Below are 22,317 nucleotides of genomic sequence, written 5' to 3'. Positions count from 1 at the left end.
GAAACACTTCAGCCCATATTTAAGGAGATTGCAGGAAATGAATCACCTTGCATCAACATAAGTATGGGTTGCTTTTCTGAAATGTTATTTATATGCGGGCCCTTAAGAGATGATTTATGAATAATTTAGATGGAGGAAAACCTGATACTTGTTTCCAAGGAAACTGTAAGATACACAGCCCAAATACAAGAGAATGAAGAAACCTGATTTAACTTGTTATGGCTGGGGGCAGTATTGAGTAGCTTGTATGAATAAGGTGCCCAGAGTAAACTGCCTGCTACTCAGGCCCAGTTGATAATATGTGCACATTATTGGTAGATTTGGATAGAAAACACTCTGAAATTTCTAAAACTGTTTGAATGATGTCTGTGAGTATAACAGAACTCATATGACAGGCAAAAACCTGAGAAAAAAATCCAAACAGGAAGTGGGAAATCTGAGGTTTGTAGTTTTTCAACTCTTATCAAATATACAGTGTCTATGGGGTCAAATTGCACTTCCTAAGGCTTCCACTAGATGTCACCAATCTTTAGAACCTTGTTTGAGGCTTCTACTGTAAAGAAGGGGGGAATGAGAGCTGAATGAGTCAGTGGTCTGGCAGAGTGGCATGAGCTGACCACGCGTGTTCACGTGAGAGTTAGCTTGAGTTCCATTGCATTTCTGAAGACAAAGGAAATCTCCGTTTGGAACATTATTGAAGATTTATGATAAAAACATCCTAAAGATTGATTCTATACATCGTTTGAAATGTTTCTACGAACTGTAATATAACTTTTTTGACTTTTCTTCTGAACTAAGCGATCGTGCATTGAGCATTTGGATTACTGGGATAAACACGCAAACAAAATAAGGTATTTGGACATAAATGATGGACTTTATCGAACAAATCAAACATATATTGTGGAACTGGGATTCCTGGGAGTGCATTCTGATGAAGATCATCAAAGGTAAGTGAATATTTATAATGTTATTTCTGACTTCTGTTGACCCCACAACATTGAGGATATCTGTATGGCTTGATTTGTTGTCGCTGTACTCAGATTATTGCATGGTGTGCTTTGCCGGTAAAGCTTTTTTTAAATCTGACACAGCGGTTGCATTAAGGAGAAGTGTATCTATAATTCCATGCATAATAGTTGTATCTTTTATCAATGTTTATTATGAGTATTTATGTGGCTCTCTGCAAAATCACCAGATGTTTTGGAACTGCTAAACATAACGCGTCAATGTAAACTCATATTTTTGTATATAAATATGAACTTTATCGAAAAAACCATACATGTATTGTGTAACATGAAGTCCTATGAGTGTCATCTGATGAAGATTATCAATGGTTAGTGATTAATTATATCTCTGTTTCTGCTTTTTGTGACTCCTCTCTTTCCTCGGAAAAATGGCTATGTTTTTCTTTGACTAGGTGCAGACCTAACATAATAGTTTGGTGTGCTTTCGTCGTAAAGCCTTTTTGAAATCGGACACTGTGGTGGGATTAACAACAAGTTTATCTTTAAAATGGTGTAAAATACTTCTATGTTTGAGGAATTTTAATTATGAGATTTCTGTTGTTTTGAATTTGGCGCCCTGCACTTTCACTGGCTGTTGTCATATCAATCCCGTTAGCGGGATTCAAGCCATAAGACGTTTTAAACAAGAAATCAAAACCCAGCCAAGGATGTGTTCCATCCATGAATATAATAGAACTGATTTTGGTACGATACAGAATTACAGAATACTCAATATTTCAAAGAATACATGAGGATGACCATTACAATACATACAGCTTTGACCATTAAATATATTGGAAAACAAAATCAATATACTGTACTTTACAAAGCTGTATGGTATCCTGCCCAGGCACTTCAACGGAAAGTGAGCGCTTACCCTCCAGTGGTATGTCTATGGCAGTGGTGGGGTGAAAGGCACAGATACTGGCGACCACACCAACCAGGAGAGCCAATCCGGGGCTCCACCTCGACGACCTCATCCTCATCACGCCACAGCAGACAGCAATCTCAGAGTTAATCTTGGGGGAAGTGGCACACGCTGCTCTCTTCCAGTTCTCAATTCATCTCTATGGCATGCAGAAGACGTTGGACCTGCAAGTGCAACACAGACAATAGAGTGAGAGTGGCGTCCCATGAATCCAGATCCACCCACGCGTCAGGCAGACAGACAGTCAGGCTATCCCACACAAGGCAGAGAGAGAACCCCCGGTGACTGAGAGAGATGCTCAGCCAGGCACAACACAAGTTTCCAGCACAGCAGTCACTCACATCAGCAGGGACCACATTCTGGGCTTCATGCTTAAAGCGGCAATCAGCCGTTTCGGTAAAAAGCTGAGGGATGGGGCTGGGGAAATGTAACCACTCTTATTAAATTAGTAACCAGGGCTATAGTTGCAATAACTGACCATCCATGATATCAAAATTAGAGTTTGAACCATGTTTTGAGGTTATCTAGTGCTTGTTTAAATTTACTTTGTTTACAAACATTGGAGTAAAACAAGCTTATATTTTGTGTTCTCATGGAGTGTGACCGTTGAATTTAGCTCATGAGGCATTTCTAAGTTATATTCTTCAAGAATCAATAGTGAAAGAATTGATGTAGCAACTGCTGATTACCCCTTTAAAATGCTACTGTTACAAAAATCTAATTATTGCATCTCTATATCACTCTGTTCCCTGGAGACACACATTGTTTTCTTGTTTATTGTCTGTTGGAGTGTGTTGGCTAGGCAGCCAGAGCGAGTAGTTTTTCATGCACCATAGAACAAGAGTTTAAATACATAAATACATGAGGCAGTGGTTATATTAATACATGCTCCACATTTCAAAGTGAAAATTATGAATTAATTCCACAACAGAGTGAATGATTTACATCATTAAGACACAACCCTGCTGCAGCATTTGTCATCAGGCTGTTCCTGTTCCTGTTCTGTGTCTGTGGGCTCCTCTCTGAATATTCAAAGAGAACACAACACAGCCATGATGATCACACATGGTTCTCAGACTTAGCAATAATCTTCTTCCAAAGAATAGCATACCCTTTTTTACCCCTTTTCGTGGTATCCAATTGGTAGTTACAGTCTTGTCTCATCGCTGCAACTCCCGTACGGACTGGGGAGAGGTTAACGTCAAGAGCCATGCGGCCTCCAAAACACAACCAAGTCACCTGCCCACTTAACCCGGAAGTATCAATGTGTCAGAGGAAACACTGTACACCTGGCAACCTTGTCAGAGTGCACTGCACCCAGTCCTCCAGAGGCATCACTAGTGCACAATGCCAGCCAAACCCTCCCCTAACCCAATTGTACGCTGCCCCATGGGTCTCGGGTCACAGCTGGCTACAACAGAGCCTGGACTTGAACCCAGAGTCTTTAGTGACACAGCTAGCAATGCAGTGCCTTAGACCACTGCGCTACTCAGGAGGACACTAGCAATAGTATTTTTTATCGGTTTTATATCTGATAACCAGTGGGTCTCAGGGTCAGAGGGCACGGGTCATTCTCCTCTTAACAGGCCAGCGGTTTGAATCCTAATTTGCTGTGTACAGTATGACAAGAGCACATAATTGTGGGGATACAGCTCTGTGCAGGAATGTTCACCTCGACGGCATTGTTGCCCACCAGCCTCTGTTCTTTAATAGAATATCTAGGGTATCTGTTCATTAGCCTGCCTCAAGTTGTCTGTGACCTACTGTAGGTCACTGGGTCATTCTAGTCAGGAATCTAGTTGGTTGAACGCAGGGTAGCAGATAGACCAGGCCACGTTGAATAATGTCACACTAGTAATACGAAAATTGGCGACAAAAAAATGTGCCTAATTATAATGCTCATGGGAGTCCTCACAAATGTCCACTGACAAAAATGGAAATAGCTGAACACTTCTCATCACAAGCATACAAATCCAGCAATTACAGTATTTGTCTTCTCATGTAGATGGAGTTTCCAATTAATGGCAAAACATTGATTTGTCTGGGAATTTGTGTGTGTTAAGCTCTTTATTTCAGCAGGATGGAGCGAAACCGGAGAGATAGCCACGCTCCCACACGCCCGGTAGTTTTAACAAACAGTTAATGTTTTACTGGTGTGTTTTCAATCATACTGTCCAAAAACACTGCTCCTCTTTTTTGTATCTTCTCTCTCAGTTACCAAATTCAATAGGAAACACAGAGGTCAAATGGAAGTTCACGAGAAGTAATTGAATAATTGACCAAGGAGTGAAAGAGTCGATTTAATTCATTTCTTTAGGAGGCTCTGTTTTAAAATAGACACGAACCCTGAACTCTCTCCCCATGCTTCATGCTAATGGTATTAACTCTGTCTGGGGCCTTTGTGAGTCCATCCTGGCTAATCTGACCTAGTGGGTGACCTCCCTGATGTCACCGGCAGAGCCACAGACAACATAGTGTGCAAAACACAACCCCTCTTAATCACAATACTACTGTAGGACATTGACTTTTCCTCCAACCTCAGACTCACATGGCTTTGTTATGATCCATGAGTCCGGACTGGAGAAATGCCCCAGGCTTAATAATGTTGCTCCCATTTCACTCTTTTCCCACACATTGTGATTTATGTTGCAAATTACAGATTAAAATCAAAAGATAGGACGCCGCGCTCTGCTAATTAGCAGTGCTTTGTTGGGAGGATTGGTGAGTTTAAGAGGGAGGTTTTTACAATCCCTCCAAGACAATGCGTTTCTCTTTGGGCCTTTATCAACCAACCTAACACCACTTAGATGGATTACGTTCTGTTCAAACTGTGCTTGATCACCTGCCATCTGATTTAATTAATTTTCCCACTCGTTGAGCATTTAGCCAGATCCAACTTGGCCATCTGGTTGAGGGAGGTTAATAAATCATATAGGGGCTAAACTGGTGGGAGACTGGGATGTCTATCTCTAACCCGGCATACAGTATAGGCTACAGGGGCTATATGAATCAGTTGAGTGGGGCCGGGGCGAGCCTGCTCTAGACCGCGGGCTGTTCATAATCCTCTCCTTCAGCAGCAATAGCATGAGCCTGAGGCTGATGAAGCTGGCTAAGTTAAAAGCTGCTCACCATGAGAAGGCCAATATGAAGTCTGACCTCCCTTAGCCGAGGCTCAGAGGGAACAGAAGGTCACAGGGGACACGGGCCGAATCTGGGCCATGTGAAGTCTGGAGCCATGCTTTAAACTCAGCTAAGATTGACATACTGTAGTGTGCTGCTCTGCTCTCGCTCTCTCTCATTTACAGTGGGCTACCTGCCAAGATGTGCAAAAAACATTTCTCATTCAGAATGAGCCCCATGCACAAGACTGATAACAGAGGAAATGTAAGAGACAGGCAGAGAGGGAAGTCACGTCTGCTCCATGCTCACTCTACCTGCTGGTTCATTTGATTGAGAAGCCCCATCCTCATCATTCAGGCTCCAGGCTGAATCAGACACCCACGTCTCTCTTCATAAGGAGATGTTAACGGCACAGTGTTCTGGTTGGCATGCTTTCTATTCCTTCAGTCTCCTAGCTCAGCCATCTGGTCTGGCATGGAATCCTAACCCTGACCTATACACCAAAGTCAAGGGTCTGTTGATTAACTGTAGAATTCACTATTTCCTCACCTACAACATTATAAAACACTTTCCACAACACTTCAACACTTTCTGATTGACAGGAGTCATTCTCAAGACATAGACAAGCAGTCAAATTTGCTAAATGAAAATGGTGAAGCACTATTGAAGGACTCAGAAGTGTCCTTAACGGTTGCCATTGAAAGATGCTATGCTGTTCAACCTTTTGTCGTTATGTTGTCGGCAGTCTGCCTCTTTTACATGCAAAACTCTGCTGTACGACAGATAGGAGAGTGTCTACAGGCTCTGCAGTATGAGGCCCTCTCAAGATATAGACAAAGCAGTCAAATTGGCTAAATGAAAATGGTGAAGCGCTGCTGAAGGACTGTTAAGTGTCCTTATTGGTTGCCATTGAAAGATGCTATGCTGTTCAACCTTTCGCCGTTATGTTGTCTGCAGTCTGTCTCTTTTATATGCATTCTGCTCTGCAGTATGACAGACAGACAGGCAGAAGTGTCTGTGTCTCCACAGGCCTTCTATAGTTTGATGTGCTGCAAGCCTGTAATGGGATTAAGCAGATCCTCTTCGTGTCAAACTGGATTCAAATACTCTCCTCGCTAAAGAGCTGCGACACTGGGAAGACGCGCCACGCTCCCTACACACTCCTGGTAATGCTTCAGCACTGAATCCCAGGTAATCACTGAAGTACAATTAAAGCATTGGGAGAATTTGTTATAATTAAACAGCAATTAGCCTGTTGCCGGTAATTAGGTATTTTTTGTTCGGTTTCATTTCTGTTTTTGCCAAGTCAATTGCTCATTTATACAACTGATTTGAGAATGATTCTAGACAATAACAACAAACATACTGTAAGCATGTAGCTCTGTACTGACTAATAGAGTAAGTCATGCCCTGCAAAGACACCTCCACATCTTGTTTGAATTCTTTTAAAACTATTTTTTAATAATGAACTACTAAAGGGGAAGTAGATCCCTGGAATTTCGTTAAAAGTAGTTTTATTTGGATATATTCCGTTAACTTAATATAATATAATAATAGTTCCTGTTTATTTGCAATGGGTTACTGGCGAGACGAGATTCTTCTACATGCTTATGAGTGGGAGGAGTTCATTCATTATTAAAACTTCAGCAGAAGCAGCAGGAGGAAAACACAAACAAGGCCCTTAATGAGATTAGGAAGTCAGCACAATATTAAATAATAACCTTGTCTAATTGAGATGTGGCTCAATTTCATTCTGCTTCCGCATGCATGCAAGAGAGTGAACAGTTCAATTACCACACCATTAAAACTGCAGGAGTCTGTCTGCGCATAGAGCAGGTGGATGAGGCTGGGGCTGGGTCGAAGAGAGAGCGGAGGGGGGTAAGAGAAAACTGCAGGAGTCTGTCTGTGCATAGAGCAGGTGGATGAGGCTGGGGCTGGGTCGAAGGGAGAGCGGAGGGGGGTAAGAGAAAAATTACAAGAGGGACTGGGACGTAAAGGAATGAGGGAATCAGGCTATAGGGATCTATATGGATGTGGATTTGAAGTAAATTCTGAGATGAACTGCAGGGTCGCTGACCTCTGTCTCAAATGGAGATATGGCAAATGAACTTACTGGCCCTCTTGAACTTTTGTGACCAGGGACAGAGGGACACATTCCCTGGTGACACCATATGACGAAAAGGGCACAGTCATTGCTTTTAAAACCAGCATTAACCATTCTGGAATAAAATATTGTTCTACCGCATCTAATCTCTGTCTATAGTATTTCCTTTGTCAAAATATGGGCTATTTGATGATGTTAAATATTTAGAAAAGGATATCCAAATCACCAGCTTTATGTGATATAATTTCAAGGTTCCAGTTTATCATATATATACTGTATATACAGAGCATTCAAAAAGTGTTCTGACCCCTTCACTTTTTCACATCTTTTACATTACAGCCTTATTCTAAAATGTATTAAATGTTTTTCCCTCATCAATCTACACACAATACCCCATAATGACAAAGCAAAAACAGGTTTTAATACACTTTTGCAAAATTATTAAAACTTAAAAATGGAAATATCACATTTACATAAGTATTCAGACCCTTTACGCAGTACTTTGTTGAAGCAGTACTTTGTTCTCTGTTGAAGAGCATGACTGCACAGCTATTTTCAGGTCTTTCTAGAGATGTTAGATTGGGTTCAAGTCTGGGCTCTGGCCGGGCCACTCAAGGACATTGAGAGACTTATCCCGAAGCCACTCCTGCACTGTCTTGGCTGTGTGCTTAGGGTCATTGTCCTGTAGGAAGGTGAACCTTCGCCCCAGTCTGAGGTCCTGAGCACTCTGTAACAGCTTTTCCTCAAGGACCTCTCTGTACTTGCTCCATTCATCTTTACCTCGATACAGACTAGTCTCCCAGTCCCTGCCGCTGAAAAACATCCCCACAGCATGATGCTGCCACCACCATGCTTCACCGTAGGGATGGTATTGGTCAGGTGATGAGCGGTACCTGGTTTCCTCCAGAAGTGACGCTTGGCATTCAGGCCAAAGAGTTCAATCTTGGTTTCATCAGACCAGGGCATCATGTTTCTCATGGTCTGAGAGTCCTTTAGGTGCCTTTCGTCAAACTCCAAGCGGGTTGTCATGTGTCCTTTTACTCAGGAGTGGCCTCCATCTGGCCACTCTACCATAAAAGCCTGATTGGTGCAGAGATGGTTGTAATTCTGGAAGGTTTCTCCCATCTCCACAGAGGAACTCTGGAGCTCTGCAGACATTTTTTGGTACCATTTCCCAAATCTGTGCCTCGGCATAATCCTGTCTCGGAGCTCAACGGACAATTCCATCAACCTCATGACTTGGTTTTTTGCTCTGACATGTACTGTCAACTGTGGGACCTTAACAGGTGTCTGTTTTTCCAAATTATGTCCAATCAATTGAATTTACCACAGGTGGACTCCAATCAAGTTGTAGAAACATCTCAATAATGATCATTGGAAACAGAATGCACCTGAACTCAATTTTGAGTCTCACAGCAAAGGGTCTGAATACTTGCATTTGCAAAAATGTCTACAAACCTGTTTTTCGCTTTGTCATTATGGGGTATTGTGTGTAGATTGATGAGGGAAAAAAATACATGTTATCCAATTTAGAATAAAGCTATAACATAACAAAAATGTGAAAAGTGAAGGGGTTTGAATACTTTCTGAATGCACTGTATATACAGTGAACAAAAATATAAACGCAACATGTAAAGAATTGGTTCCATGTTTCATGATCTGAAAAATAATAGATTCCAGCAATGTTCCCTTACGCACAACAATAGTATTTCTCTCAAATGTGTGCATACATTTCTTTACATCCCTTTTAGTGAGCATTTGTCCTTTGCCAAGATAGTCCATCCAACTGACAGGTGTGGCATATCACGAAGATGATCATTACACAGCATGATCATTACACAGGTGCACCTTGTGCTGGAGACAATAAAAGGCCACTTTAAAATGTGCCATTTTGTCACACAGCACAATGCCACGGATGTCTCAAGTATTGAGCGTGGAATTGGCATGCTGACTGCTGACTGCAGGAATTTTCTCCATAGCTGTTGCCAGAGAATTTCATGTTAATTTCTCTACCATACTGTAAGCAACCTCCAACGTAATTTTAGAGAATTTGGCAGTATGTCCAATCGGTCTCACAACCGCAGACCACGTGTAACCACTCCAGCTCAGGACCTCCTTATCCGGCTTTGTGTGTATTGTTGATTTGTGTGTATTGTTGTGTATTGTTAGATATTACTGCACTTTTGGAGCTAGGAACACAAGCATTTGTAATGGTTTTCTTCCGTTGAAGGAGAGGAGGACCGAAATGCAGCGTGGTTAGTGTTCAACATGTTTAATAAGGACAATAAACGTGAACACTACAAAAATACAAAACAACAAATGTGAAGAAAAAAAAACAGTCCTATCTGGTGCATGGATAAAGACAGAAGACAACCACCCACAAAACCCAACACAAAACAGGCTACCTAAATATGGTACCCAATCAGAGACAATGACAAACACCTGCCTCTGATTGAGAACCATATCAGGCCAAACAACAAACCCAACATAGAAACACAAAACATAGAATGCCCACTCAGCTCACGACCTGACCAACACTAAAACAAAGAAAACACAAAAGAACTATGGTCAGAACGTGACAGTAAGGGGCAGCTCAGGACTGAGGGGCAGCTCTGGACTGAGGGGTAGCTCAGGAATGAGGGGCAGCTCAGGACTGAGGGGCAGCTCAGAACTGAGGGGCAGCTCAGGACTGAGGGGTAGCTCAGGACTGAAGGGTAGCTCAGGACTGAGGGGTAGCTCAGGACTGAGAGATGGCTCAGGCTGGTTGACGGCTCTGGCAGCTTCTGGCTGACTGACGGTTCTGGCAGATCCTGGCTGAATGGCGGCTCTGGCAGATCCTGGCTGAATGGCGGCTTTGGCAGATCCTGGCTGACTGGCTTCTCTGGCAGAACCTGGCTGACTGGCGGCTCTGGCGGATACTGGCTGACTGGCGGCTCTGGGGGATCCTGGCTGACTGGCGGCTCTGGAGGATCCTGGCTGACTGGCGGCTCTGGTGGATCCTGGCTGACTGGCGGCTCTTGGCTGACTGGCGGCTCCTGGCTGACTGGTGGCTCCTGCGGCTCCTTGCATACTGGCGGCTCTGGCGGCTCCTTGCAGACTGGCGGCTCTGGCGGCTCTGGACAGGTGGGAGACTCTAGCAGCTCTGGACAGGCGGGAGAGTCTAGCAGCTCTGGACAGGCGGGAGACTCTAGCAGCTCTGGACAGGCGGGAGACTCTAGCAGCTCTGGACAGGCGGGAGACTCTAGCAGCTCTGGACAGGCGGGAGACTCTAGAAGCTCTGGACAGGCGGAAGACTCTAGCAGCTCTGGACAGGCGAGGCGCACTGTAGGCCTGGTGCGTGGTGCCGGCACTGGTGGTACTGGGCTGAGGACACGCACCTCAGGGCGAGTGCAGGGAGGAGGAACAGGGAATACTGGGCTCTGGAGGTGCACAGTAGGCCTGATGCGTGGTGCCGGACTGGGAACACGCATCTTTGGGCGAGTGCGGGGAGCAGGAACAGAACACTACGGGTTGTGATGGTACTCTGGAGACCTAGTGTGTATAGCCGGCATCAATTGTTCCGGAGCTTTAATACCTGTTTTAGGATGAGTACTAGGAACTGACACATGTGGCATCAGACAGCTAACACGCTCCTCAGGGTGAATGCCGTACATACTACGCCAAACCAACAGCTCTCTCTCTTCACTCTCCTCCAATTTTATCAACAACTCCTCGAATGTCTCATAATCTCCCCTCCATTCACTCTCCTCCAATTTGTCCAATAACTACTCCACATTCTCAGACGCACACCTCAACTTCGCCGACTGCTCTGATTCCATCCTTGGCTTCTCACAGTAAACAGGGGGAGTTGGCTCAGGTCTGACTCCTGACTCTGCCACACTCTCCCTGTGCCACCCCCCCCCAATAAATGTTTGGGGCTGCCTCTCGGGCTTCCAGCCGCTCTGCCGTGCTAGCTCCTCATAATGCCGCTTCTCTGATTTCGCTGTCTCCAGCTCTGCTTTGGGGGCGGCGATATTCCCCTGGCTCTGCCCAGGGACCTTTTCCCTCTAGGATTTCCTCCCACATCCAGGAGTCTTGTGTCCTCGGCCGCTGTTGCTGCTGCCCGTTACCACGCCGCTTGGTCCTTGGTTGGTGGGTGATTCTGTCACGACAGATTTCCTCCTCTTCCTCTGAAGAGGAGGTGTAGCAAGGATCGGACCAATATGCAGCGTGGTAGGTGTCCATGTTATTTAATAAGAAAACTCAACATGAACACAAATACAAAATAACAAAGGGAACTGGCAACGAAACAGTCCTGTGTGGCACAAACACAGACACAGGAAACAATCACCCACAAAACCCAACACAAAACAGGCTACCTAAATATGGTTCCCAATCAGAGACAATGACTAACACCTGCCTCTGATTGAGAACCATATCAGGCCAAACATAGAAATAGACAAACTAGACATACAACATAGAATGCCCACTCAGATCACATCCTGACCAACACTAAAACAAAGAAAACATAAAAGAACTATGGTCAGAACGTGACAGCATTTCGCTACTGTTACGTCCAGTGTTGGAATGAGACCAAGGTGCAACGTGGTAAGCGTACATCTTCCTTTATTTTGATGAACACCAAAAGAAAAGAAAAAAAAGACAAACAAACGTAACGTTCTGCAGGCTACACAGTAACTGTAAAAAAACAAGATCCCACAACTGAAGGTGGGAAAAAGGGCTGCCTAAGTATGATCCCCATTCAGAGACAATGATAAACAGCTGCCTCTGATTGGAACCATACTAGGCCAACAAAGAAATAGAAACATAGATTTGCCCACCCAAGTCTCACCCTGACCTAACCAAATAGAGAATAAAAAAGGCTCTAAGGTCAAGGCGTGACAGCTACACCAGTAATAACGCCTGCTAAACATGTGTATGCGACCAATAACATTTTATTCAATATTTAATTTGATTTGTTTCTGCATCTTCCTTCCTGTCTATTTAATCTTTGCTGAGTGATTAGTGTTTTTCATGAGTAAAGGTGAGGTGAAGGTTTTCCTCTTTCTCCGATGAGCTGTTCATTTGTGCAGCTCTGCTCTGCTCTGCTAGCTGCTGAATGCTCTATTTGTCTCAGTGAAATATGGAGGCCTGCTGAGCATATTAAGAAACAGCAGGGACATAAACTGTTTCAGTGCTAATACTGCTGCAATCTCTCCCAACCACCTCCCCATTAGTCTTCATTTCAAGATAAGGTGAGATTCAGTGTTTTTTGTTTAAAGACACACATCACTGTAATTGGAAGCGAATGTGGCTGGGAAATGTGCAGCAGGACATATCACACAACAGCTTACTATAGCTGGTATATAACTGAAAAATGTAAATCTTGAGAGCTCAAAGGTTGGGAGAAATTCCTGACAGAATATCTCAACTTGTCACGTTTCAAGTACTAGTGCCGCAAAAGGTATATCGCTCCTGTCCGTCTGTCTGTCTGCAGAATGGTGAGCCAAGAGCTTTCATTTTCTCTCTCTCAGCTCTTGTCTCTTTGAAGTCCTGAGTCACAGAGGAGCGCCCCAAGCCCAGGACAATCATCATATTAGTCTATGATCCTCACTGAGTAGCCAGGAGAGGTTTGTTATGGATTCACAGCCTGGACTGTGGGGACAGGGATATTATTTTGTGTGAACAAACACAGTGAGATCCTCCCCACCTCCATTCACTCCATTTGACAGATGTTGTCAATTTCCCAGGTTGAAACTGTTGATGAAACTGTGCCACAGCCAGACATGATGGATGGGACTTATATCCAAAATCCCCTCCTCCATCAAACCCCAAAGCAATTTACTCCCATCCAACACAAGTATATTCTGATGCCCCAACTCAGATACAGTACAGTCGTATATTGAATTGCGACAGAGAAATATAAAAAAACACCAGGCAGGTTGTTACCCTTTTTCCTATCCCCTGAGGTCCCTTTTCTACACATTGAAATTCCCTGCTCCGATCTGTGATTTACAGGGAATATGCTGTCTGCAATCCATTTTGTACTTCCTGTGCTCTACAGCAGGGCATCTGGACAGCGTTCGCAGGGTGAGCTGTTTGACACAGCTGTCGGAAATATGGTCCAGTCCTGAGGGACTGTGTGTGTGTGTGTGTGTGTGTGTGTGTGTGTGTGTGTGTGTGCGCGTGCGTGCGTGCGTGCGTGCGTGCGTGCGTGCGTGTTTGTGGTGTATGGTGTTGCGGAGGAATGGGATGGGGTGAGCTCAGTATCAGAGATGATAATACTTATACAATGCTACAGTTTCCTCCACTATTTGGAGAGGTATTAGGGGCAATATATCCTATTTTAAGTCCTTTCAAACATTGTATAATGTATAATGTGTTAATATGTTATAATGTTACCTCTAAGTGTGTAAACGTCACCCAGCCTTATGCACTGACGTATACAGTTCATGTAGCTAGGGGGAACGTGAGTATGACAAACAGCGAGTAGCAGCAGTGTAAAATCACACAGCCTGGTATGTAGGTTCTGGATGGCAGGATGCTTTGGGCTGTACGCACACCCTCTGTAGCGTCTTACGGTCAGAAACCGAGCTGTTGCTATACCAGGCGGTAATACAACCGGTCAGGATGCTCTCGATGGTACAGCTGTAGAACTTTGAGGATCTGGGGACCCATGCCAAATTGTTTCAGTCTCCTGAGGGGGAAAAGGTGTTGTCGTGCCCTCTTCAAAACTGTCTTGGTGTGTTTGGACCATTATAGTTTGTTGGTGATCTGGACACCAAGGAACTCGTAACTCTCAACCCGCTCCACTTCAGCCCCGTCGATTTAAATGGAGGCCTGTTCAGCCCTCCTTTTCCTGTAGTCCATCGCATAGAATCGGTTTGTGGCGCTATATAGACGGCTATGAATAATATAGATGAGAACTCTCTTGGTAGATAGTGTGGTCTACAGCTTATCATGAGGTACTCTGCCTCAGGCGAGCAATACCTCGAGACTTCTTTAACATTAGCCATCGCGCACCAGCAGTTATTGACAAATAGACACACAGCCCCGCCCCTCGTCTTACCAGATGTAGCTACTCTGAGTAATCACTGTTCTGATGTCCAGAAGCTCTTTTCAGTCAAAACCTGGTTCAGTCTTCTTTTCACCAGACACTGGGAGATGAATTCACCATACGTATTGTATGACAACAAGATATGCAGTGCATTCAGAAAGTAGTCACACCCTTTTACTTTTTGTCTTGAATACAAAGTGGTATATTTAGGGCCAATTCAATACAACACACTCTCCATGTGTTCAAGCATAGTGTTGGCTGCATCATGTCATGGGTATGCTTGTTATCATTAAGAACTGGATAAAAAATCCTAGAGGAAAACCTGGTTCAGTCTACTTTCCACCAGACACTGGGAGATTAATTCACCTTTCAGCAGGACAATAACCTAAAACACAATGTCAAATCTACACTGGAGTTGCTTACCAAAAAAGACAGTGAATGTTCCTGAGTGGCAGAGTAACAGTTTTTACTTATATCTGCCTGGAAATGTATGGCAAGACCTTAAAATGGTTGTCTACAAATGATCAACAACCAATATGACAGAGCTTTTAGAATTTACAAATGTTTCACAATCCATGTGTGAAAAGGTCTTAGAAACGTACCAAGAAAGACTCACAGCTGTAACCGCTGCCAAAGGTGCTTCTACAAAGTATTGAATCAGGGGTGTGAATACTTATATAAACTGGATATTTCTGTATTTAATTTTCATAAAATTTGCTAAAATGTCTAAAAACATGTTTTGACTTCAACATTACGGTGTATTATGTGTATTTATTTAATCCATGTTGAAGTTAGGCGGTAACACAACAAGATGTGGAATAAGTGAAGGTGTATGAATACTTTCTGAAGGCACTGTAACCACATGAACACAGGCAATGTTCCTACTCTCCTCTCTGTGAGGGGGTGACCCTATTTAATACGCCTCACCACACATGCAAAGACCAAAACATCCAACAGCCAGCTTTTGTGCCGCACACACAGAAACATCCCAAGACAAGACAGTACTTACAAGACTTAACTTCATTCTCCACGCTGGTCCCTCGCGAGATACATTATGAACAACCATTCCCTCTACAGGCAATCAATCCAATCCAATCCAAAGGGAAAATCAGAGCATAGAACAGTGAAGGGGTCTATCAAAATCCCGGGGACTGCTCTGGATGTGTCCACTCGCACTGGATCATGTCACACAAGCTGGGGACGGAGTGAGAGAGGTGCTGTTGTAGACAAATATGTTGCCAAAGCCTCTAGCTTGGCAAAGAAGCTCATTAAGCCACCGACAATCATTCTCACAAAGCTCAATCTAAAGGCTATTCACTGGCTGTGTACAAAAGAGAGAGGAGGAAAAGTGGAGGAATGCAAGTTCTGTCCTGCCCAGCAATATGTTTGCTGCACCTGAAGCTTTGTTTAAAGTGCTGTTTAATAGTGTTAAGCACACACGTGTTACAGAATACACACAAGAGCACAGATGGGAGAAGGATGGTAGAAATCAGCCTTTGAGTGTTGTCTGTTGAGTGAATGCTCCTACATTGTTATTTACAGTTCTCAGGGAGCAATCCTATTTGCAGACAGGGACAATATCCTTATTTCCAATCATGTTTGTGGAGATTGTCTCTCAGCATTACAGAAGACGAGGCTACAGTATCCCTACAGGACATCTGTGACCAGGTCTGCTCTGGACCTCACCCACCCGGCCAAAGGAAGCATAATCATTTGGCTGGAGATGATATTTTGTTTGTTTGACCAGAAGAACCATTGAGCATGTAATGAAAACTGGGATTTTCTGAGCGACTGGTTAAGAGACGTTCATTGACACAGATTGGTGAGCACAGACAAGATTCCAAGAGTCCACAGATGGGGAGAGTAGAGCATCTGTGACCTGTGGGGAGGAAGCAGAGAGCAGAGCAGAGAGAGTGTGCTGAGACTGTCGATAAAATACCTCCACAGCCCGACAAAAGCACTGTCTCGCTCTCACGACACCGGGGGGAAGGGAAGGGAGCTGCACAGGCTGGATGATGTATAGTGTGGACCCAGGTCTGAGACTTGGGCTTTAACAAGGAGAAAGGGAGAAAATGGAAAGGGGGGGCGGAGGGTCATGCTTGAATTATGCTGATGCAGGTCGTAAATCCGCAGCAAAAAACCTACCAAAGGCATGACTGTTTGTGCAAGCCCACTGCAGGGCTCTTATCACTTGTGCTTCACATGTGCTGACAGTTGTAAAATGGTGGAAATGAGATTGTATACCTTTACTGTTTCAAATGGACACGTTAGATAATTGGACGCTTTGCTAGTGGATAGATGCACATGACTATATATTATTTTCATTAGAAATTGTATTATGATTGATTCATATAAGTGCATTCCATTCTGAGTTAGTATAAAGTTCATCCTCTGTGACTTCAACTAGTTATATTAAAGGGTTAGTTCACCATAATTGCATATAATTTTACAGAAACAAAAAGATCCCACCTTTGCTGTTTCCATCAGGCCTGTCGTGACATTTTTTATCAAACATGTACTTTGCTCACATAAAAAGGTTGGATGGAAACCTGGTTTGAGACAGAATTTTCCACCACCATCAACAAAAGTCGAAATGATGGAATTTCTCATGGAAGAATGGTGTCGCATCCCTCCAATAGAGTTCCAGACATTTATAGAATCTATGCCAAGGTGCATTGAAGTTGTTCTAGCTTGTTGTGGGCCAACGCCCTAAGACACTTCATGTTGGCATTTTCTTTACTTTGGCAGTTACCTGTATCAATGCACAATTATCTGTGTTATTTTATGATTTCCATGGGTGTGACCTTAAAAAGTCATAATTTAGAGCTGAAGCAATGGCTGGGATGTGTTCTGGACAGTCGAAGGAGGACATTGGCCTTTTCATAATGTGAGGAGCAGATTGCCAGCGCCAGACACTGAGAACACTCACATGCCTCTCCTCTGCAGAAACAGAGACAGATCCAGAGCCAGAGCCAGCGGTAAGCCAGGTCCTCCAAGACCCTCAGACCTCTCTTTGAGCAGCAGCAGGATGAAGCCATGATTATAGCCACACAAACAGAGGGAAGCCTTATGAACTTTAAACAAATGCTTAATGCTTGGAGCTGGACAGCTCTGGAGGCGAGGACGACGGGAGGGAAGGTACCGGGGTAAGCTGCCAGTTCCCAAAAGCTTAGTGTTCACACACTCAGGCCAGACAAACCTGACATTGTCCTGAGCACTGCCCCGGGGACTGCCTCTTCCCCTTTTCCCCCTCTGTTCTCAACCGCTCAAACCCATTCACACCTCTGCCCCCACAGATTACATGAATGGGACATGATTTATAGTGGCACAAAAGCAAACATTTATTCCACTTAAAGCCATTAGTTAAAATGCCATGGAGACGTCTGTGGGAGACACAGTATATGGAGATCGACCGGAGCTTGGATGCTGTAATAAGCTTTTTTTGTGTCATCTAACATATTTAAAGACAAGCTCCAGAACTTTGGTGACTAGTAAATATTTGTTAAACCTCCCGCTTTGTGCTGGATGTGTCAATGTGTAGTTCATACATGCATAATCTATGAGCAGAATTACTGTCTTACCTCAATTAGCCATGAAATCCATAGTTTGAAAGCGACTGTTTTCTGGAAGCTGTGCGGAGTTATTTTCCAAAAATATTCCCCCACATGGGCCAACACCCTAGCAATTCTAGTTTCAACCAATGAGTTTCAGCCCCTCGCCATTTGAGTGACAGTTAGCAAGATGCACACACAGCAGAGAGAGAGAGCAATAATGTGGTGCATACTGTAAATCTGCACATACAGTACAAGTCAAAGTTTGGACACACCTACTAATTCCAGGGGTTTTCTTTATTTTTACCATTTTCTATACTGCAGAATAATAGTGAATACACTGAAACTATGAAATAACACATATGGAATCACATAGTAACCAAAAAAGTGTTAAACAAATCAAAATATATTTTCTTTTTGAGATTCTTCAAAGTGGCATACCTTTGCCTTGATGACAGCTTTGCACATTCTTGGCCTTATCTCAACCAGCTTTATGAGGTAGTCACCTGGAATGCATTTCAGTTAACAGGTGTGCCTTGTTAAAAGTTAATTTGTGGAATTTCTTTCCTTCTTAATGTTTGAGCCAATCAGTTGTGTTGTGACAAAGTAGGGGTGGTATACAGAAAATAGCCCTATTTGGTAAAAGACCAAGACCAAATTATGGAAAGAACAGCTCAAATAAGCAAAGAGAAACGACAGTCCAGCATTACTTTAAGACATGAAGGTCAGTCAATGCGGAAAATATCTTAAAGTGTAGTCGCAAAAACCATGAAGAGCTATGATGAAACTGGCTCTCATGAGGACTGCCACAGGAAAGGAAGACCTAGAGTTATCTCTGCTGCAGAGGATAAGTTCATTCGAGTTAACAGCCTCAGAAATCACAGCCCAAATAAATGCTTCAGAGTTCAAGTAACAGACACACCTCAACATCAACTGTTGGAGACTGTGTAAATCAGGCCTTCGTGGTCAAATCGCTGCAAAGAAACCACTACCAAAGGACACCAATAAGAAGAATAGGCCTGCTTGGGCCAAGAAACACGAGCAATGGACATTAGACCGGTGGAAATCTGTCCTTTGGTCTGATGAGACCAAATTTGAGACTTTTGGTTCCAACCACTGTGTTTTTTTGAGACAGGCTGTGTAAGGACAATTTGACCAATAAGGAGAGTGATAGTATGCTGCATCAGATGACTTGGCATCCACATTCACCAGATGGAGCGCAGAGTAAAGGAAAAGCAGCCAACAAGTGCTCATTATATGTGAGAACTGCTTCAAGACTGTTGGAAAAGCATTCCAGGTGAAGCTGGTTGAGAGAATGCCAAGAGTGTGCAAAGCTGTCATCAAGGCTAAGGGTGGCTACTTTGAAGAATCTCAAGTATAAAATATATTTTGATTTGTTTAACACTTTCTGGTTACTACATGATTCCATACGTGTTATTTCATAGTTTTGATGTCTTCACTATTATTCTACAATGTAGAAAATAGTAAAAAATAAAGAAAAACCCTTGAATGAGTAGGTGTGTCCAAACTTTTGACTGGTACTGTATGTGACATAGTAGGCAATTTCCAGGGACCCCTTTTGGCTCGTGAGCCCTACTTCAGAACTACTGGCTAAAAAGTATACAAACGTACAAGAGAATCTCTTTAATAGTGTGCCGTTGCTGGGATATTTGCTTGTGGGTCTAAATGTGATACAGTTCATTTATAATACACATGCACATGACCAAGAAATTGGAACATAGAAAACAAAATGCAGATATTCTCCACTGAATGAGAAAAAATGTTTTCAATTATGTTTATTTTCTCCTCCAGGCAGCAATCAACAAATACAATCTGTCCAGAGTGAGAAAAAGGCCTATCTATCCTATCAAGTCAATGGAATGGAATTAGAAACATGGTCCATACCAGAGTTCCCTCAGGCAACTTGCAATATAGCAAAACAGAAGGACACGGGAAAGAGCATAGCCTGCATCAACAACTTTAACCCCACACCCCATAGTAGACATGTTGTTCTCATATTGCCCTGTACCCTGATAGCAGAGAAAAGACTGAGGGAGGGTATAGTGAGAGAGGGGAGAGGAGACTGAGGGAGGGGAGAAGAGACGGAGGGAGAGGATACAGAGGGAGGGATGGGAGAGGAGAAAGAGGGAGGGGAGAGGCGACTATGGGAGGGACAGAGGAGCCAGAGGGAGGGGGAGAGGAGACTGAGGGAGTGGAGACTGAGGGAGTGGATAGGAGAGGAGAATGAGGGAGGGTAGAGGAGAATGAGGGAGTGGATAGGAGAGGAGAATGAGTGAGGGCAGAGGAGAATGAGGGAGAGGATACAGGGGGAGGCAGAGGGACGAGACAGAGGGACGGGAGAGGAGACAGAAGGAGGGGAGAGGAGACAGAGGGAGGGGAGAGAAGACTAGGGGAGGGAAAATGAGAAAGAGAGGGAAGAGAGGAGAGGAGTCTGAGGGAGGGAGGGAGTGAGGGATGGGTCGCCAAACACATCACCGGGAGCACCGAAATTATTATCAAGGACATCAAACACCCGAGCCACGGCCTGTTCACCACACTATAATCCAGAAGGCGAGGTCAGTACAGGTTGATCAAAGCTGGGACGGAGAGACTGAAAAACAGCTTCTATCTCAAGGCCATCAGATTGTTAAATAGCCATCACTAGCCGGCTACCACCCGGTTACTAAATCCTGCATCTTAGAGGCTGCTGTCCTATATACAGTTGAAGTCGGAAGTTACATACACCTTAGCCAAATGCATTTCAACTCAGTTTTTCACAATTCCTGACATTTAATCAGAGTAAAAAATTCCCTGTCTTAGGTCAGTTAGGATCACCACTTTATTTTAAGAATGTGAAATGTCAGAATAATAGTAGAGAGAATGAATTATTTCAGCTTTAATTTCTTTCATCACATTCGTAGTGGTTCAGAAGTTTACATACACTCAATTAGTATTTGGTAGCATTGCCTTTAAATAGTTTAACTTGGGTCAAACGTTTTGGGCAGGCTTCCACAAGCTCCCCACAATAAGTTGGGTGAATTTTGGCCCATTCCTCCTGACAGAGCTGGTGTAACTGAATCAGGTTTGTAGGCCTCCTTGCTCGCACACGCATTTTCAGTTCTGCCCACAAATTTTGCCACAACTTTGGAAGTATGCTTGGGGTCATTGTCCATTTGGAAGACACATTTGCGACCAAGCTTTAACTTCCTGACTGATATCTTGAGATGTTGCTTCAATATACACAATAAAATGTTCCAGCAATTGTTTACAGACAGATAATTTTACTTATAATTCACTGTATCACAACTCCAGTGGGTCAGAAGTTTACATACACTAAGTTGACTGTGCCTTTAAACAGCTTGGAAAATTCCAGAAAATGACGTCATGGCTTTAGAAGCTTCTGATAGGCTAATTGTCATCATTTGAGTCAATTGGAGGTGTACCTGTGGATGTATTTCAATGCCTACCTTCAAACTCAGTGCCTCTTTGCTTGACATCATGGGTAAATTAAAATAAATCAGCCAAGACCTCAGAAAAAAAATGTGTAACCTCCACAAGTCTGGTTTATCCTTGGAAGCAATTTCCAAACGCCTGAAGGTACCGCGTTAATCTCTACAAACAACAGTACGCAAGTATAAACACCATGGGACCACGCAGCCGTCATACTGCTCAGGAAGGAGACGCGTTCTGTCTCCTAGAGATGAACGTACTTTGGTGCGAAAAGTGCAAATCAATCTCAGAACAACAGCAAAGAACCTTGTGAAGATGCTGGAGGAAACAGGTACAAAAGTTTCCATATACACAGTAAAACGAGACCTATATCGACATAACCTGAAAGGCCGCTCAGCAAGGAAGAAGTCACTGCTCCAAACCGCCATAAAAAGCCAGACGGTTTGCAACTTCACATGGGGGCAAAGATTGTACATTTTGGAGAAATGTCCTCTGGTCTGATGAAACAAAAATATAACTGTTTGGCCATAATGACCATTGTTATCTTTGGAGGAAAAAAGGGAGGCTTGCTAGCCGAAGAACACCATCCCAACCGTGAAACACGGAGGTGGCAGCATCATGTTGTGGGGGTGCTTTGCTGCAGGAGGGACTGGTGCACTTCACAAAATAGATGGCGTCATGAGGAAGGGAAATTATGTGGATATATTGAAGCAACATCTCAAGACATCAGTCAGGAAGTTAAAGCTTGATCACAAATGGGTCTTCCAAATGGACAATGAGCCTAAGCATATTTCCAAAATGGCTTAATAAGGACAACAAAAGTCAAGGTATTGGGGTGGCCATCACAAAGCCCTGACCTCAAAACTATAAAAACATTTGTGGGTAGAACTGAAAAAGCGTGTGCGAGCAAGGAGGCCTACAAACCTGACTCAGTTACACCAGCTCTGTCAGGAGGAATGGGGCAAAATTCACTCAACTTATTGTGGGAAGCTTGTGGAAGGCTACCCGAAACGCTTGACCCAAGTTAAACAATTTAAAGGCAATGCTACCAAATACTAATTGAGTGTATGTAAACTTCTGACCCACTGGAAATGTGATGAAAGAAATTAAAGCTGAAATAAATC

The 22,317-nt window shown here is 43.6% G+C and overlaps 1 protein-coding gene across 5 annotated transcripts in view; it reads right to left on the bottom strand.

Moving 5' to 3' along the window:
• The window catches only part of LOC139371294 (neural cell adhesion molecule L1-like protein), a 91,429-nt gene that overhangs the window by 28,017 nt on the left and 41,095 nt on the right, over positions 1–22,317 (bottom strand). For 3 of the 5 annotated variants that reach the window (XM_071111592.1, XM_071111595.1, XM_071111597.1), the window contains exon 1: positions 1,882–2,081. In XM_071111592.1, coding sequence (XP_070967693.1) covers positions 1,882–1,990 — 109 coding nt within the window. In that variant the 5' untranslated portion in view covers positions 1,991–2,081. Of the gene's footprint in view, positions 1–1,881; positions 2,099–22,317 lie in introns of those variants that run through there. The other 2 variants (XM_071111593.1, XM_071111596.1) reach the window with 2 other exon arrangements.

The sequence above is a fragment of the Oncorhynchus clarkii genome, chromosome 17, assembly GCF_045791955.1.
Source record: "Oncorhynchus clarkii lewisi isolate Uvic-CL-2024 chromosome 17, UVic_Ocla_1.0, whole genome shotgun sequence".
Taxonomy (NCBI): Eukaryota; Metazoa; Chordata; class Actinopteri; order Salmoniformes; family Salmonidae; genus Oncorhynchus; species Oncorhynchus clarkii.
The sequence above is the reverse complement of the archived record's forward strand: the minus strand, read 5'-3'. Positions and strand labels throughout refer to the sequence as shown.